Consider the following 19,008-nt stretch of genomic DNA (forward strand, 5'->3'; position numbering starts at 1 on the left):
GGTTTAAGTGATCACTTTACACACGTGTAACATTCACCAATTCTATCCATTATTGACAACCACACTACTCAAATTCTTGGAAGTTCTATATATGAACCAATTTAGAAACCTTGTTCTTGAATCAATAGAACTTCACTAGAGACATCTATTGGTGAGATGCAAAGCAGCTTTTTACTAAGCAGAAACTCTTATATTAGTATGTGAGGTCCGAATCCTGGAATATAATCACACACATAAGAAACGCCAGGAAATACCATTTTCATTTTTATTATTTAAGCTTATAATTTGACCAGACAATTTATTATTTAGTATTTGGACAAACTCAAAATGTTGCAAATACTTGTTCATAAATCTGAGTTTTCTTCACTTATCTTTACATTTTTATGGTTATTTATTATTTTTACATCTCAACATAAATTAAGAGGAATATGGAATGTTGTAACTCGACATTTATATCGTGGTATGTCCTAAGTTTCATACAATTTGTCTTTGACTTGAGCTTTAATCCTTCCTTTATCTCCCATCCCTCTTTAAGTTACTTTCACAAATTTACAAATGTGGAATTTTGTTATTAAAATATTACAAGTACTTATTTTGTGTAACTATTCTGTATTTTTATTTTAAATGTAAAAATAATTGATATTCGTGTTAACTCGTATTGACTTGGCACGTTAACACGTTAAGCTGACCATTGGCGTCCTTGTAAGGTACCAACAGACACAACTGCTTAATAACGCTTAAAACCGAGCGGTACTTTCAATTCGATTAACAAAAATAAATAATTTACTTTAACGATGTACTCAATTTGGCAAATCCCAGCCATTTTTAAGTATCAAATCTGAATATTTATCAATAATGCGTGTGTACACATCTGCCCCACAAAGTGTCTTTTTAAAAGATAAATGTACCCGGCCACGTGTTGCTGTGGCACAATCTGGTCTAATGGTAAAGAAAGAAAATACAAATAACGTATTTCTAATCTGTTTAATTTCACAATGCTTGCGAGGCAACGAATATATTTAAAATTTGTGAAACAGCAACTCAATTGAAAATATTTAATGTGGCAGCAGCTGTCAAGAAGCACGCTTTCCGCGTTACATGAAGGCAGGGTAATCAGTCCAGCGTTTCAGTCAACAGTCCAGGGAAATATACTCGTACATAAAAATCAATGTTTTTTTGTTTGTTTATATTTTATACTTAGGGAAAAATTTGTGCTTGCGATAAATAATTTCGGTGTAATTTCATTATTAGATTCGGCAGTTACTTAGTGGTAATATTTTTCTATATTTAATTTAAATTTTACTTAGTAAATACCACTATCTCTAAAATCTATTGTGACACGAGTTTCGATGCATTCCGCATCATTTTTAAACACAGTTTGCGGTATTCAATTCGCAATCGATCGAAATATGTGTCACAATACATTTTAAGAAATAGCGGTATTTACTAAGTAAAATTTAAATAAAAAATTGCGATTTAATTTCACTCACATTGAACGGAGATGTAATAATGTACGGTAAAAATAATGATCTAAATAATTTTTTTTTTTAAAAGGAATAACCCGCAAAGCCTCTATTTTAGAGGATTGTGTGCAGGTAGGATAGTAAGAATAGAGATGATAAGTTAGAAAAGTACATCACAATCACTCCAATTGAAAATAAATGTATGAAAATGAATATAAAATACTAAATTAAAAACGTACAAAAATGAAAATATTCGTTTTTTTATAATCTTTAATCTCCCAAAGTTGATAAACGATTTAAAAAAAATATTTTATCAAATGAATCCGTTAGCAATCCGGAAGTTTAGACAACTTAAACTATTGTATATAATTTCGTAGGAGCGATTACCAAATTTTAAATTCAATGCCAACACTGTCAGTATAAGAATTACGTCACTAAAGGTCACACCATTAATAAAATTTATGGTCTATTTTAAATATTTACGAATACACTTTTAATTCGTTATTTGTTTTCTTCTTTAAAAAAAATAGTGACTTGCAAATAATTCATTAAACCATATCCGCTCCCTAGGTGGAGTCCATAAACTGTCTCCAGGCTTTTCTGTCGGCTGCCAGCTCCCTTGCATCCTCCCAAGTCAGGGAAGTTCTGACGAGAACTGCCGACGAATTGTCAGCAGTGGTCGTCCTGGTCGGCGCGAACCTGATGCCTTGTAAAAGATACAAGCTTGATTAAAGCTCTCAGGAGGCATGCGGAGTACATGGCCAAGCCAACTGCAAATGATTAGTTGCTTACAAGTAAACTTCTTCTCTGCGTGTCATGTCAGGTCCCCTTGACGTAAACTATCACTTGAGATTAATTAATTGTCCTTGTCTTGGGCAGCTCTAAACAGTGCCTCGACGGTTCTGATCCTCATCCAATCTTATACATTCCGGAACCAAGAGATCTGTCTTCTGCCCACACCTCGTCGACCTTCTATTTTGCCTTTTATGATTAGGTGTACTTAGCTCGTACTTCTCTCTAAGCACATGCCCCACATAGAATACCTTCCGGACTTTGATATCAGTCAGCAAACTGCCTTTCTACTCTTGCTCTCTGAAGCACATTCAACAAGTCATCACGTTGCTGACTGTATCGGTCTATGGAATGGGCAGCATCTTATCATCATACGGTCCTGATCCCCGTCCTGTCTCATATATTCCGGAACCAGGAGATCCGTCTTCTGCCCACACCTCGTCGGCCTTCTATTTTGCCTTTTATGATTAGGCACAATAACTTCCTATCCTAATAACCTTCAGCACGTTGATATCAGCCATCAATTGTCTTTCTACTCTTGCTCTTTGAAGCACATGTTAGAGGCCCATGTAATGCGTATCATTCTACAATGTAACCACATTTCGAACGCTTCTATGTTGTCATTTAAACGATCTCCATAAATTTCGTATTCATACGCAAATTTGTATTCAAATACACACCTTGGATGATTGGCTAGCTTTTGAGTGGCCTTGTATGGAAACAATGGACATTTTTTTCAATTGCTTCTAGATAATAGAAGAGCAAAACGTGAAGCGCTACACGTCTCAACTGTTAGTGCGTTTTCGCACAACAGTTGAGAATCATACGCCGTAACACGTGAGGTCTACTTTCTCCGTTCATATCCACTATCATGTCGGTCTCAAATATTTTCGTACTAAAATTAAAAATAATCTAGGTCACTGGTCAGACGATACAAAATACGTAAAAGCGTAAATATATATATATATATATATATATATATATATATATATATATATATATATATATATATATATATATATATATATATATATATATATATATATATATATATATATATTATTATATATATATATATATATATATATATATATATATATATATATATATATATATATATATATATATATATATATATATATATATATATATATATATATATATATATATATATATATATATATATATATATATATATATATATATATATATATATATATATATATATATATATATATATATATATATATATATATATATATATATATATATATATATATATATATATATATATATATATATATATATATATATATATATATATATATATATATATATATATATATATATATATATATGTATATATATATATATATATATATATATATAATATTCCCTTTTTTTCATAATCATATAAGGTATTTTGACTCGACTCAGTATCCAGAATAAAATATCGGTTAAATGTTAATTTAGAATATAGTTTAACAAAATCAGACTTAAAAAACGATATATGTATATGGACTGTGTATTGATATGACTATGTAACAATTTTAAGCAACACATTCTTTTTGTCTTTTAAATGATACATTTCGTATCACACATCTTATTGGTAGCAAAAATATTGAACCTAAAATGCAATTTGCAAACTGAAAGCACAACAACAACAAAAACTATACCTTACCATTGTATCAGTGTATTTTACAATGATTATTTCTTTAGTTAGCTTATATTACATTCAATACAAAATATTATTTACACTAAATTTACATCATATATATATGTACATCTTCTTACAGTAAAACAAAACATTGATTTTTAAATTCTTTCAGACTCTTTTTATTCTTGATTATTTTTTATTTTTTTAATTAAACACTTGAATATACCACTTATATGAGTTTTATTTATATTATACGATTAGTTTCGAAATCTTACAGATGTTTTTATCTTCTGGTACAAATTAAAACATTTCATTCTTCATACATTCAGGCATCTCATCATACATATATTAACTTCTGTTAATGTTATGTTACACAGGTTACAAAACGATTTCTTAAAATTAAATTAAATACGCATTAACCTAGCCAAGAATCGAACATAGGACTCGGTAAAAACGTGGTAGCCGTACATGTCGGAAATGAATTTATTGTATTACGGTAATGACAATTGCTCCTCGCACATTCTCGCCGTGCTTTCTCGATATCACACAGAGAAAGTTGCATGTATTACTTTCTGCACTGAATTCTCGAATTGACCACCTGACTACCGTGTAATAATTACACTACACGGCCGAACTAAAGAACGAGCAATAAAAAATACATCCCACAACTTCGTTTTAATAACGTTACCGGCTGATTGCTTCACATTTTTTTTGACAGATTGTGCTAGCAATCTACATGTGGCTCAAATCGCACATACATAGAAACGTACATACGTACAAGCACAAACACACATATATTTATTTATAAATATATAAATATATATATATTTTTATTTATATATATATATATATATATATATATATATATATATATATATATATATATATATATATATATATATATATATATATATATATATATATATATATATATATATATATATATATATATATATATATATTTGTCCGCCTCCGTAGTGTAATGGTCAGCATGCTCGCCTACCGTTCTGGAGGTCAGAACGGCAAGTGATTTTTTCACTCTAATATTTATTCAATATTACACTGGACTGGTACCTGAAATGGAGGGCTGATCACCTTTCCTTCATGTGTAATCGATCGAGATAACACTGCGTTTATGAAGCAATGCCCTATGCACCATTTGGGTGCTGTAAGGGATTTATTATATATATATATATATATATATATATATATATATATATATATATATATATATATATATATAAATATATGTATATATATATATGTATATATATATATATATATATATATATATATATATATATATATATATATATATATATATATATATATATATATATATATATATATATATATATATATATATATATATATATATATATATATATATATATATATACATATAATATCCAAATGTACACAAAGATAATTTCAAACTATCAAGAACAAAAACTTTTGTTTTTGATACTTTTGACATTTGCAAAGACTTGAATTATATTGGTTCATCTGATTAATATCGGCTAGGAATAGAAAAAAGGTAAATACTAGCAACATTAAATAATTCAATAAAAGACAATGTTAAACTTGCGTTTTTTAAACAAATAAAAGCGTACTAAGAGTACAGGAAGTATATATATAATAATTTATATTTTTCTATCTAGCACATGCACCTACGATAGTAAAAAATTGGTGCTTAATTTCGCGTCAACTAACTCAATATCGAATTGATACGAGTGTGCGAATGTTTAAAGAGAACGTAAATCAAATAAACATTTGGATAAAAGATTAAACTTTTTATTGACTTTTTTTATACCTAATGAACATTGATAGTTTATTTAAATCAAGTTTTTGACTGCATATTTTATAAGCACTCTATAATAAGGTTGTGGATTCAAACAAATTAAAACGAAATAAAAGAAAATACAATTGAATGAAGCGGAAATAAGTGCCGGAGGAAATGAAGTGTAAATGAATTAATTGATTATAAAAAAGGTATAAACTAGAAAATAATACTGTCGAATATTTTTAATCGAAATATTCGACAGTGGACAACAGCAAATTTGAAATTGTTTCATCAAGTATGTTATATTGCATTAAATATATTAATTTATATGAAAATATTAAATTTCATATTTTACTAAACAACAAAAATCCAGTTACTTCTCCGTGAAATAAAATCCAAGTCATTAAAATGTTCGGTATAAATGAGAAAAATTAATTAAAGTAACGGTCTTCAAAGTCACGCTGGAGAGAAGCTTGCTGAGTTCCTCGTCTTGTGGATATTAGAAAATATCCACAATTCGATGCGCATGGTATGAAAACATACTTGCGATGCATTTAAACATTATGTTATACTAGATTTTTTATGCCTTCACTGTTTTCTTTTCTCTTCACATATTTTTCCATCACAGTCAGTCATCATTGCTCAAATTTTAAATGCATCATTATGGCTGTAATTTTAATGGATTTATCTACGTAAATAAGACAAATATTTTTAAATCAATCATTGGTCTCATACTTTTATTACTTACGACTTCGTCATTTTGGAAACGACTGTCAGTTGTTTTAGCCAATAATTTATTCGGTTATTTAGAATTTTTTATCAAATAATTTATTCGGTCATTTTGCAAATTAATAGCCATTAACTTATTTGGTTGCTCTGCGAATTATGAGCCAATAATTTATTATGTTGCAAATTATAAACTTATAATTTATTAGCCAATTATTAATCGGTAGTTTTTCGCATTAGTACCAATAATTTATTCGGTTATTTTGCAAAGTTTTAGCCATAATTTGTTGGATTATTTTGCAAATTACAAGCCAATAATTTATTAAGTTGTTTTGCAAATTCTAAGCCAATAATAATTTAGGTGACTTTACAGACACGGCGAACCATGGAGGCAGTTCAGAACCAAGGTCCAGAAACCGGTCCTACAGATACAAACAGTAAGGAAGTACATAGAGCCCATTGAACAGGTGACCAACGACTTTATACAGAGAATGCAGGACATGAAGGACAGTAAGGACGAGATGCCAGCTGACTTCGACAACGAGATACACAAGTGGTCTTTGGAATGTAAGCTAATTTACTTTATTATGTGCTAGCTGTACTCGGCTATGCTATGCTGTGGCTCAGTTTGTTAAAATAAAAAAGAAAGAAAATAAATTGCTAATATGTATAATTTTTTAATATGTATAATCTCACAATTCTTTTGAAGCGATGAAAATTTTAAAAATCTTTGAAACAACAATGCAATCGAAAACATTTTAAATGATAACATAAGCTATCTTCAGTGTGAATCTTCTTTTACGTGTGCTACCGTTTCGTTCAACAGATGGCGCTGCATTGCAGTAAAAAAAAACTGTTTAAAAAAAGTCTTACCATTTGTTTAATTTTTGTTTATATAAATTCGTATTTGAATGCAACATTGTATCAAAAATTCAAAACAAATGTTTAAGAACTTGAGGAGAACAATGTTGCCACTTTACCATAGGGGTAAGCAGTGAGGATAAAACGCCACACCATTCTATCTTTGCAAATATTCTTCGCCTCATCCATATTCATGAATCTCCTCATGCATACCCGCTAATCATTTTGACTGCTGACTTGTCCACATTCAAGTATTTTCAACATGTGTGTATTTAAAAAATATTTGCCAAGACAGAATAGTGTGGCATTCTATCCTCTGTGTTGTAAGCCCTGTAAATACCCAGATTTCCATATTCTTCTTCATCTACGTTGAGAAATAATTTGTTTAATGTTACCATTTTTTCAGGCATTGGTCGTGTTGCATTAGATGTGAGGCTTGGCTGCCTGGACCCTCAGCTCCCCGCAGATTCCGAACCCCAGAAGATAATCAATGCAGCCAAGTTCGCCCTCAGGAATGTAGCCACCCTTGAACTTAAAGCACCCTTCTGGCGGTACTTTCCCACCCCCCTATGGTCTCGATACGTCAACAACATGAACTTCTTCATAGAGTAAGTGAATATTCATTCATCCTAACCTTTTAGGAATTATTTATTATATTAAATACCAGTCTGATGATGTCGGTAACGACGAAACCCGGTCGCTGGTCAAATAAAAAAAAAGTGGAAAAGCTAAAAATATTGGTTTTAATCTAATAATATATTAAAAATGCAATTCCATCACGAAGTGTCAGTGGATAATATAAATCTATTATTAAATATTTTTAAGTTATTTTTCACTCTAATATTTTTTCAATATTACCCTGAAGCGGAGGCTGATAACCTTTTCTTCGTGTGTTAACGATCAAGATAACACTGTGTTTATATAATGCAGTGCCCTATGCACCATTGGGGTGTGAATAAGGGTTTGAATTGAAAAGAATTTTTATTTTACTTGAAAAATACCATTATTATTTTTTTAAATCTATCATGACAGGTATTTCAATGCATTCCGCATCATTTTCAAATACCGTATGTGAAGCTAAGTCTTAACATTAGCGTTGTGTCCATGGGACGTTGAAGGATGAAGCGGATTTATTTGCAATTTTTTTATCAGTGGGAACATAGACATTAGCGGGGAGGCTTTAGTAATTATCATATTGTTCATTTTGGGTTTATTATTATTTATATTTTTATGAATTTCTTTTGTTTCAAAATGTTGCAGATTTTAAGAAATAGTGGTATTTAACAAGTTAACCTTAAATTAGAAATAAATAGATATTACCACAAGGTAACTGCCGATTCAATGAATGAAATTAATCAAATAAGCATACTTTCTAAATACAATCAAGAAAAGCGGTTCCATTTTTTTAATGCATTTTTAAATAGACAATAGTTACTGACGCCCTCTTAGTTTAATATTTTTAAACATTTTCGATAATATAATTCAATTCAATTCAATTTATTCAATAATTAATTAAAAAATTAACATTTAAGGCGTATACATGAAAAAACAAATTAAAAAGTGGGCAAGAAGACTCTTGTTAAATGTGTATAAAAATCAGAAAAACAGGTAAACCTAATAAAACTTGGCATAACCTTTCCCTAATTTTCAGAATTTGTTCAAAATACATCGATATGGCGCTGGATAAACTCAAGACCAAAGAAGTATCCTCAGATTTAGACCTGTCACTCCTTGAAAGAGTCCTCATAAGCGAAAAGGATCCCAAGATAGCTACAGTGATGGCTCTGGACCTAATTCTCGTGGGAATTGATACAGTAAGGATTTTTTTTTCTTTTTTTTAAATCTTTTTTTTTTAACATTTGACCTGATGATGGAATGATTATTCCGAAACCCGTAGTCACGAAGTAGTCTTTATTAAAGTGGTATTACATAATGTGAACGATGAATGATAGATAAGGAGAGTGGAAGTTTTTGGTAAGGGAAGGGTAATTAACTATGAGTATTTCAATGTTTAAGAATTTAGTACATAGACCCTGATGATGACAAGGTTCTTGTCGAAACCGGTTGGATAAAGTGTACAAATAAAAAGTGGTTAAAACAAAGTTGTTTATTTAATGAACATAAGGATAGTGTTAAATTTTAATATATATTTTTTTAATCATGGATCATTCCATGGATCGCTATGTGCATTTAAGCTTCTGTACGCTTATTTTTCAATGAATACATTAAAACTGCATATTTATAATGAGAATAAAAGGATGTTTTGTATATCGGATCAAACGTCATTTCCAGATTTCTATGGCCGTGTGTTCCGTTCTCTACCAATTGGCCACAAGGCCTGAGGAACAAGAGAAGATCTACGAAGAATTGCTGACCGTCCTTCCAGATCCCGATACACCGATAACATCCTCGCACCTGGACCAACTTTTATACACGAAGGCTTTCATCAAAGAAGTTTTCAGGTATTCTTCAAATCCTCTTGATCGTTAACACATGAAGGAAAGGTGATCAGCCCTTCGCTTCAGGTACACCAGTTCAGGGTAATATTGAATAAATATTAGAGTGAAAAAATCACTTATATTTATATAACCACCCTTGGGAATCGAACCCGGGACCTCCAGTAAGGTAGCCGAGCGTGCTGATCATTACACTACGGAGGCGAACAAAAGTATACAGGTTTTTTAAATAATTAATTTAACAAGGTATATTTCAGGTATACAAAAGTTTTTTTTTTTAATTTCAAATCATTAAGATAACGCCTTTTAGGTTCATATGGTATGAACATACAAGGTATATTTCAGGTATTTTTATTTATTCCAAATCATTAAGATAACGCCTCTTAGGTTCATATGGATTATTTAATTTCATTTGCATTCATATGCATTATTTAAAATACATTGAAGAAATTAAAATAAGAACATGTCGTAAAAAGTTAAAGGTTATATTTAATTTTTAGAAGATGAGTAAAGCTTGTCAAGGGTTTTTATATAGTTTTAAGGTAGGTTTGGGAAATTAAATCGTGAAATGGTTTTACAGATCAGGTAAGATGAGTCTAAAGGTTGATTTAGATATGGTTTCTATAAGCTCTGGAGATAAAAACAATAATAAGATATCGCTCACTCCTTTCAACAACGTCATATATAAAAAATCGTCAATTTTCAGTGGTGCATGTTTTCGGAATGCCCAGAAAATGTACTATATCCCAGCAAAAACAACATATTTTAACTAAATATTTACCCGCTACAAGGCACAAAGTGTTGTTTTTGCATTTTGAAGAAAAGGTATTGTTTAATTATTTTTTTTCAATATACTTACTAAATATTTTTCAAATGGAGACAAAAGATCTGTTGCACAGTAAAAAGTTCTATAAGTGGGTTGATATTTATTTTTAATACATTTTATTATATTCTTAAACTTTAAAAACGATCTCCTGATTTTTTTTATACATATGACTATGTTGAAAGGAGTAAGCGATATGTTAAAAGTATAAATGTTTAGCAAATAAATTAAATTAAATGTTTTTTGTAACCATACTAAATCAATCAAATAAACTAAAAATAATTTCTGTATGCCCATTTGTGAGTTGGTTTGTGGGTGGTTTCTACATAACTTGGCCCATATCGTAATTGAATCATTTAGAGATTCGCGGAAATCGAGACGAGAATACCCATTACGTGCTCTCGTATATGCCACGCGCTTGTCAAGTATTTTGCTAATTAAATTTACTTTCCAGTTTACTTGAAACGCCATTATCCTCTATCCGTGATCCATTAATTTTATTTGCTTAAACCTGTTAATACTCATAAGTGCTAGTAAACTTGACATTGAAAATATATTTAAAGAAATTTAACACAAATATGATAATTTGTCGTGCACGTGAGATACAAGTATACGTAGTAGATCGGCTGTCCAAATTTAAAACACAGTGAGGGACAATTTTTTGTAGTAGGTTTTTTTTTGCATTTTTGAACTAAGTAGAATCTACTTAGTCCACAAATGCAAAAAAAACCTGCTACAAAAAAATGACCCTTACTGTGTTTTAAATTTGGATAGCCGAGATGGTGAATGTCAAAAGCTGTTTTAATTTTTTTATATGTTAAAAACCGTTTTTATTTGTTAATAAATTTGAGCGTTACATAAAAGATTTATATAAATATGTATATTTATGTAAATATATATATATATATATATATATATATATATATATATATATATATATATATATATATATATATATATATATATATATATATATATATATATATATATATATATATATATATATATATATATTTATATATATATATACACGACATGAATCAAATACGACATGGCCGAATGATGCGATCTGTTCAGATCTATCCACTTCCATTATCCATTTATAAATAGCTCTTTTATTATAAGTTTATTTTTTTAATAACTTTATGAATAATGGAAGCAGGTTGTACAACTTTATTGTATAATAATTAAAGGTTTTCAAACCAAACTTATACATATACATATTTCATAGCAACATTAAAATATCTGACCCAGACTTTAGAATGCATTATATTTCTTATCTAATAGCCTATATTTGTTAAATGGAGTCCGAATGTAATCTCTTGTTTTAAGAGTATCATGTTGTCTTTTTTAGGGTTTATTCTACTGTTATTGGTAACGGAAGAACTCTACAGGAAGACATGGTCGTCTGTGGTTACAAAATTCCCAAAGACGTAAGTTACACACCAAAAATATTGGTAATACTTATAATTACATTTAAGTTTTGTACTTACATTTTTTGGTGAAACTGCATTTTATATAATGAAATAACGACTACTTATGTAATTTTTTCAACATTAATTTTATTTGACAGTACAATATAGTTGTAATATTTTAGTTAATACAATATAGCGTTTACTTTACTTATAACCCTTATCCGCAGCCAATGGTGCATAGGGCACTGCATCGAATTGACGCAGTGTTATCTTGATCATTACTTACATGAAGGCAAGGTGATCACTCTTGCGCTTCAGGAACCAGTCCAGGGTAATATTAAATAAATATCACAGTGCAAAATCACTAATATTTATTTTCATCCCACTGAGAATTGAACCCGGGACCTCCAGCACGGTAGCTAAACGCACTAACCATTACACCAAGGTGGACAACGTCAAGATCTACCTATCGGCTAAGATCTATAGGGTTTACAATATAGTTAATACAATATAGGTTTTTTTTTTCACATAAAACGTTTGTCTTTAATTTTTTTAGACAAGAATGGTGTTTCCAACCTTGGTGACTGGCAACATGGAGGAATGGGTGACGGACAGTGCGAGCTTCAAGCCAAGCCGATGGCTGAGAGGAGCCGAGGGCACCATACATCCCTATGCGTCCATGCCATACGGTCATGGGGCGAGGATGTGTCTGGGCAGACGATTCGCAGACATGGAGATACAAATTCTCCTTTCAAAGGTAACCATTACACAGAAGATAGATTTTCATTAAAATATCGATCAATCGACTCGACCAATTATATAATATAAATAATAATGTTAATTGCAAAAAACAACGGGTATATTAACGCGATAATAGAGATATTATACCCTTGATACTACTACTACTACTACTACTACCATCACGCCGTTTCCCCGCAGGGTAGGGATAGAGGATGGAACGCCACACTTTTCTGTCCTGACATACACTCCTCGCCTCCTTCACACCATACATCTAGTCATAAATGTATGGATGTGAACGGACAGATACAGACTTTTGACACCGCCAGATGTTAGGTTCTTATTGATCTGATCGTGCCAAGTCTTAATAACCCGTTGATAATTTATAATAAAGATATAATGTATATAAAAAAATAACTAAAAAAACACCTATACTCGCTTCTACAAACGATTCAATCAAAAATAAAATCTTGGCGAAAAATTCCATACACAAATTCAATAACTGATCATATCTCGAAAATCTTACACTCTCATATCTTACCTGCGTATTAAATAATTGCGATAAAAAATATATAGGCCCATTAATAAAAAATAGAATCGTGGTAGAACCCAGAATATAATAAAAAAAATATTTTAACAAACTTTATAAAATAAAACAACTTTGTTTTAACCACTTTTTATCGGTACACTTTACCCAACCGGTTTTGACAAGAACCTTGTCATCATCAGGGTTTATGTACAAAATTCTAAAACATTGAAATACTCATAGTTATGGTAATTACACTTCCCTTACGATACCAAAAAGTTCCACGCACTGTTCTATATTTCACACTAAAAATTTTATTATTGCAAATTAAACTTGACTTAAATGGGTGCATTCGTTAATATAAATGTGTTTTTTTTTCAGCTAATCCGGTCTTATAAATTGGACTTCAACCACAAACCTTTGGATTATGCTGTAACCTTCATGTACGCGCCGGAAGGAGAATTGAAATTCAAAATGACCAAACGATAAGAAAAAACAAATAAAAAATAAATAAATAAAAACAATTCAAGGGTGGGGATCTGCTTTAACTACCGAACCAGTGTGTTTCCTTCCAATATTATTGTGTTTATTAAATTGTGCAAAAGATCGATTGGACGATTTTTTTCCATGTGAATAATCAAAAAATAAATATAACTTTTAACTTTAAAAGAAACTTTGAACATTTTTACACCAAAAAATGTAAATATGGTAATTATTTTTATTATATTGTCTTTTTGTGAATAGTTTTAAAAGTAAGACCTTTATAACATGTATTATTTTTTTAATAAAGATTTTTATCGGATATTTTGTTTAATATAAAGGGCATCAAGTATTTATGCAACAATGGCAGCGTCAACTTTTTAACAAAACAGCAAAATAAACAATAAAAAATATTGTTAATGGCGGGAATCGTGCTTCTTGTCACATTCAATGTTTTCAATTGCATTCTCGTTTCATAGACTTATATCATTGCTTCAAATTCATTCAAACCCTTATCCGCACCCTATGGTGCATAGGGCACTGCATCATACAAACGCAGTGTTATCTTGATCATGACACATGAAGGAAAGGTGATCAGCCCTCCGCTTCAGATACCAGTCCAGGGTTATATTGAATAAGTATAACAGTAAAAAATCACTAATATTTATTTGACCCCTCCCTGGGAATCGAACCCGGGACCTCCAGTATGGTAACCGAGCGTGCTGACCATTACACTACGGAGGCGGACAAAAATTTCAAATTCATGAATATACGAGTATGTATATTCATGAATTTATATATAAATTTATATATAAATTTATATATATATATATATATATATATATATATATATATATATATATATATATATATATATATATATATATATATATATATATATATATATATATATATACTCGTATATATATATATGCCACCCACAACGCATAAAAATAAACTCTTTATTCCAAAAACGGGATCTAAATCGTCAACATTGCTTCAAAAGCGTTGTGAAATGACATATATTAGAGAAATGTGCTTTCATTTTTTAAATCTATTTTACCAGACCAACGACCAATCTATTTACCACAGCAACGCGTGGCTAGGAGAGCTAGTAATAAATAAAAACAAAACAAATCACCAAAAAGCGTTTTAAATATTATTTATTCATATAGTAATGTTATTATAAATAATGATATATGCTTTCACCATTACTTCAATTGGCTATATTCTTTGATTTTTTATTGGTACGACTATCGCCACGTCATCAGCGATCTATAAGCTTGAATTTAAGTGGACCATTTGGCACATAATTTGGTTGAACATGGTATTCCAATTTTTCGTAATGATATTCAATCTTGTAGGCCTGGATCATCTGAAAAAAATAATGATAAATCGAACATTAGATTAAAGCCAACTAAATATTCGACTTCCTCCTTCGACACATACTGTGTAAGGCGTTATTTTTATTTTATTTTATTTTACTTATTTTTGGTTCACAAACAATGAAAAACATATTACAATAAATGAAATAAAGTGCAATACAAATTGTTTGAATGTTTTTCATCAATTAGATAAAAACACAACAAGCTTACAGAAACAATAAAGGTGCTGGTTAAATACATATACTTATAAGGAATAGAAATTTGGTTGTAAAAAAAGGTAATCACAATTAAAAGTAATGAAATTGAAAAATTAAAAAATTGAAGCAAAAATTAAAAGTGAAATTAAACTATGCTACATAAGGTACAAAATTCAAGACTCCACCAGATCGGTGAAATCAATTTGAAATTGATTTCACCAATCTGGTAATAGACCTCTTGTATTTCTCCGTGCCATCATTAAAAATGTCGATGGTGACATTATCAGTATTTTCTAAATTATCATACAGCCTTAGCATCCTAGAAATGGAATTATAAATTGATAACCTTACGGATAGGAGATATCATGATGGCTCAGAAAAAGACAAATTCTAGATTTGTGAATGGTTAACGGTGTTATTTACTTGAAATTTCAAAAAATGTTGAATAACTAGAAATCTAAGAGATAAGTTTTATTTTTACATGCGAAACAACAAATTAAACATTCAAAACATCTCGCATCCAGACGTGGAACAAGTAAAAAGGGATTGATATCAAAATTTATGGTTAAAAATGATATATTTCACTTATTTAAACATTTATAATCCCGCGGTCAATTGATTTTACGAATGTTTTTTTCGGAAAATTATTTAAACTAGCACAAAACAATATCGCTCTTTCCTTTCAACAACGCCACACATCAAAAAACTTGATTTTTCAGGAGATCATTTATATGTTTAAAAATATAATATAATGTATTAAAAAGAAATATCAAACCACTTATTGAACTTTTTACTGTGCAACAAATCTTTTTAGGAAAAACCTGAAGGTTTTTTCTCCATTTGAAAAATATTTAGTATATTTAAAAAATAATTAAACAATACCCTTTTTTCAAAATGCAAAAACAACACTTTCTGCCCTGTAGCGAGCAACTATTTAGTAAAAATAAGTCGCTTTTGCTGGGATATGGTACATTTTATTGGCATTTAAAAAATAATCAAAAAACACCTTTTTTTCAAAATGCAAAAACAACACTCTCTGCCCTGTAGCGGGTAAATATTAAGTTAAAAATATGTCGCTTTTGCTAAGATGTAGTACATTTTCTGGGCGTTCCGAAAACTTGCACAACTGAAAATTGACGATTTTTGATGACGTTGTTAAAAGGAGTTAGCGGTATGTTATCTCCTAAAGCGATTAAATTAATAAAAATATCTATTCACCTTACAAATTACCATCTGGAGTTCGATATCAACGAACCGTTTTCCAAGACACATTCGTTTCCCATAACCAAAAGGCAGAGAGGCGAATGGGTGGTGCTGCTCTTTCTTGTGATCTCCTTCCGCGCCCTGCACTCCTGGTATCGGACTATAAGGACACGCGGCCTTCGTGTATCGCTCTGGCTGGAATTTGGCGCTATCCTTGAAGTACTTGTCAAGGTTGCTGATGACGTAGTGTTGAAAAATAACCTGGGTCTAACAGAAAAAGGACGCAACTGTAAAATTTAGATTTCGCTTCACATACGGTGTTTGAAAATGATGCGGAATGCATCAAAACAGGTGTCACAAAAGATTTTAAGAAATAGTGATACTTCTAAGTAAAGTGACTGCCTAATCAATTAATGTAAAGAAAAATATTAATTTTCAAGGTATCTCAACTAGATATGAAACCTGTATCATTCTTTCCTTTTCCAAAAAATTGTATTTTTCTTCCAGAAAGAAGAAGAAGAAGAATATATGTTAATGGAATAAAAAACACGCACAAGTTAACAAATACAAAAAAAACTATTACTCATATATTGCTCATAAGCATAAACAATAAACATTGAGTGTAAGTCCCTCTCCAAACACAAGAGCTTGGTCTGTTTATTTGAGAGGACAGCATAATTAATTTTAAGATTTTTAAAAGTAGATATGTCCAGCAAATGAATTAAATTTCACAAATCTTACAATTGTATTAAATAAATAAAAACTCCATCGTAGTCGTACAGGAGAAGGTGACCAACTAACAAAACGTAAATTGTTCAGGAAGGCCATTTAAGTCACTTTTGCTTGGCAAGAAAATAAATATCAATGCAGTTAGTCATTTTCAACAAGTCAATATATTATAATTCTAGGTTTAAAATCCTTTGGATTTTTTTCAGGGCAATATTAAGCTAGTAAGATATCAAATAGTCAATGATCACGTTTTTATAAAAAATGCACTTGGTCACTTTCTCCTGTATGACTACGATATAAACAAACGATATCGATAAATTTAAGGGTGTCTCAGCTTGATACGAAACATTTATTCTTCCCTTTTTTATGAAAGAGGATGGAAGTCCGAGCATCCCAGGGATTGCAACATGGCATTTGGCTGGCTTAAGAGATCACTTTATACACTTGTGTAACGTTCGCCATTCTGCCCATTATTGAACACCTATATTGTGACACCTCTAAAGTTGACATCTCATCCGCAGGGTGAATAATCCAGTCTCCAATATATGGTAATAATACTATTAATATTAGAGAAATATTCTATTATATTCAGTTTTGTTCTCAGTTGAATTATTGCCAGCATTTTCCTCTTACGGTTTAGATACAAAAAAGAGAGTTGATAAAAAAACAGGATAATAAATCCGCTCATACCACATATTTAAGCATGTTAACAAGCATAATTTAAAATTAAGAAGGCTTATTGTCGTCAAAGTTTAAAAAAATACTGATTATTATTAATATTTTATTTATTGTTTCGGCATTAACTTTGTCGTAAGACATGTTACAATGATTAAAGAAAACACTTGTTTTTTACCACTTGAGTTTTATTAAAGACTACATGTTTCAGAAGTTAAACTTCCATCATTCAGGTCTGTATAATAACTGTATTATGTAGTCTTTAATAAAACTCAAGTGGTAAAAAACAAGTGTTTTCTTTAATCATTATACAGACCTGAATGATGGAAGTTTAACTTCTGAAACATGTAGTCTTTAATAAAACTCAAGTAGTAAAAAACAAGTGTTTTCTTTAATCATTATTAATATTAACGAAAAACTAGCAAAAATTTCGCCGAAGGCTGTGATTAATGAGTTTAAATGTAGATGTTATTTGGAAAAATGACAGGTTTTTAAAAATTTATGATGAGACTCGTATAATAATGCATTGGCATTAATGCAAGGCATTAAATGACAAAATTTTCAAATTTTTATGGATTTTTAATGTATAAGCTAACAGAATTTTTAGCTACTTTTAAAACTTATCTTAGATACACAAAGGTTTTCTATCTAGTATTTCTAGCTCATTATAATCTACTACTACAGTCGTTACTATGGTAAAATTAGTTTGAACTACAATATTTCTTCGCCGGGGTGGCCGTACCAGGTACGGGAAAATCCACAAAGGCCCATTTTTTATGTCTTTATAATTTCGTTTAACGTAACGCATGAGACTGTGTTGGCTTTGGGTTTTTCATACATGGTTCTAGACATTGAAATTCAATATTTGATAAATTGCAACTTAATTTTCTTTAAACTCAGGTCACATTAACGTAATTGAATTATTTGCTTAAAAAACGTTTTTGTATTGAAAAAATAAGTTTTTCTTCGAACCAAAATATGTTTTAATTTTTTTTTATTGAAATGCAAGGAGTTTTTTTTTCAAGATACATATCGCTCACTCCTTTCAAGAACGTCATAAATCAAAAATCATCAATTTTCAGTTGTGCATGTTTTCGGA

The 19,008-nt window shown here is 30.1% G+C and overlaps 2 protein-coding genes across 2 annotated transcripts in view; one reads left to right on the forward strand and one right to left on the reverse strand.

The window, feature by feature from the left end:
- Nucleotides 1–14,020, forward strand: part of LOC148313162 (putative cytochrome P450 301a1, mitochondrial) — a 30,771-nt gene extending 16,751 nt beyond the window's left edge. The window contains exons 2-8 of the mRNA XM_088266195.1: nucleotides 6,795–6,988; nucleotides 7,689–7,890; nucleotides 8,934–9,096; nucleotides 9,575–9,744; nucleotides 11,916–11,994; nucleotides 12,533–12,733; nucleotides 13,622–14,020. Of these exons, the coding sequence (XP_088122321.1) occupies nucleotides 6,795–6,988; nucleotides 7,689–7,890; nucleotides 8,934–9,096; nucleotides 9,575–9,744; nucleotides 11,916–11,994; nucleotides 12,533–12,733; nucleotides 13,622–13,729 (1,117 nt within the window). The 3' untranslated portion in view covers nucleotides 13,730–14,020. The remainder of the gene's footprint in view (nucleotides 1–6,794; nucleotides 6,989–7,688; nucleotides 7,891–8,933; nucleotides 9,097–9,574; nucleotides 9,745–11,915; nucleotides 11,995–12,532; nucleotides 12,734–13,621) is intronic.
- A 938-nt stretch (nucleotides 14,021–14,958) lies between these two features.
- LOC148313163 (uncharacterized) overlaps nucleotides 14,959–19,008 on the reverse strand; it is a 43,224-nt gene continuing 39,174 nt past the window's right edge. The window contains exons 22-23 of the mRNA XM_088267057.1: nucleotides 16,521–16,772; nucleotides 14,959–15,095 (exon numbers count right to left, since the gene is read on the reverse strand). Coding sequence (XP_088123183.1) covers nucleotides 14,988–15,095; nucleotides 16,521–16,772 — 360 coding nt within the window. The 3' untranslated portion in view covers nucleotides 14,959–14,987. The remainder of the gene's footprint in view (nucleotides 15,096–16,520; nucleotides 16,773–19,008) is intronic.

This window comes from Brachycentrus maculatus, unplaced genomic scaffold (genome assembly GCF_059751285.1).
Source record: "Brachycentrus maculatus isolate JH-2025_06_01 unplaced genomic scaffold, ASM5975128v1 h1tg000017l, whole genome shotgun sequence".
Taxonomy (NCBI): domain Eukaryota; kingdom Metazoa; phylum Arthropoda; class Insecta; order Trichoptera; family Brachycentridae; genus Brachycentrus; species Brachycentrus maculatus.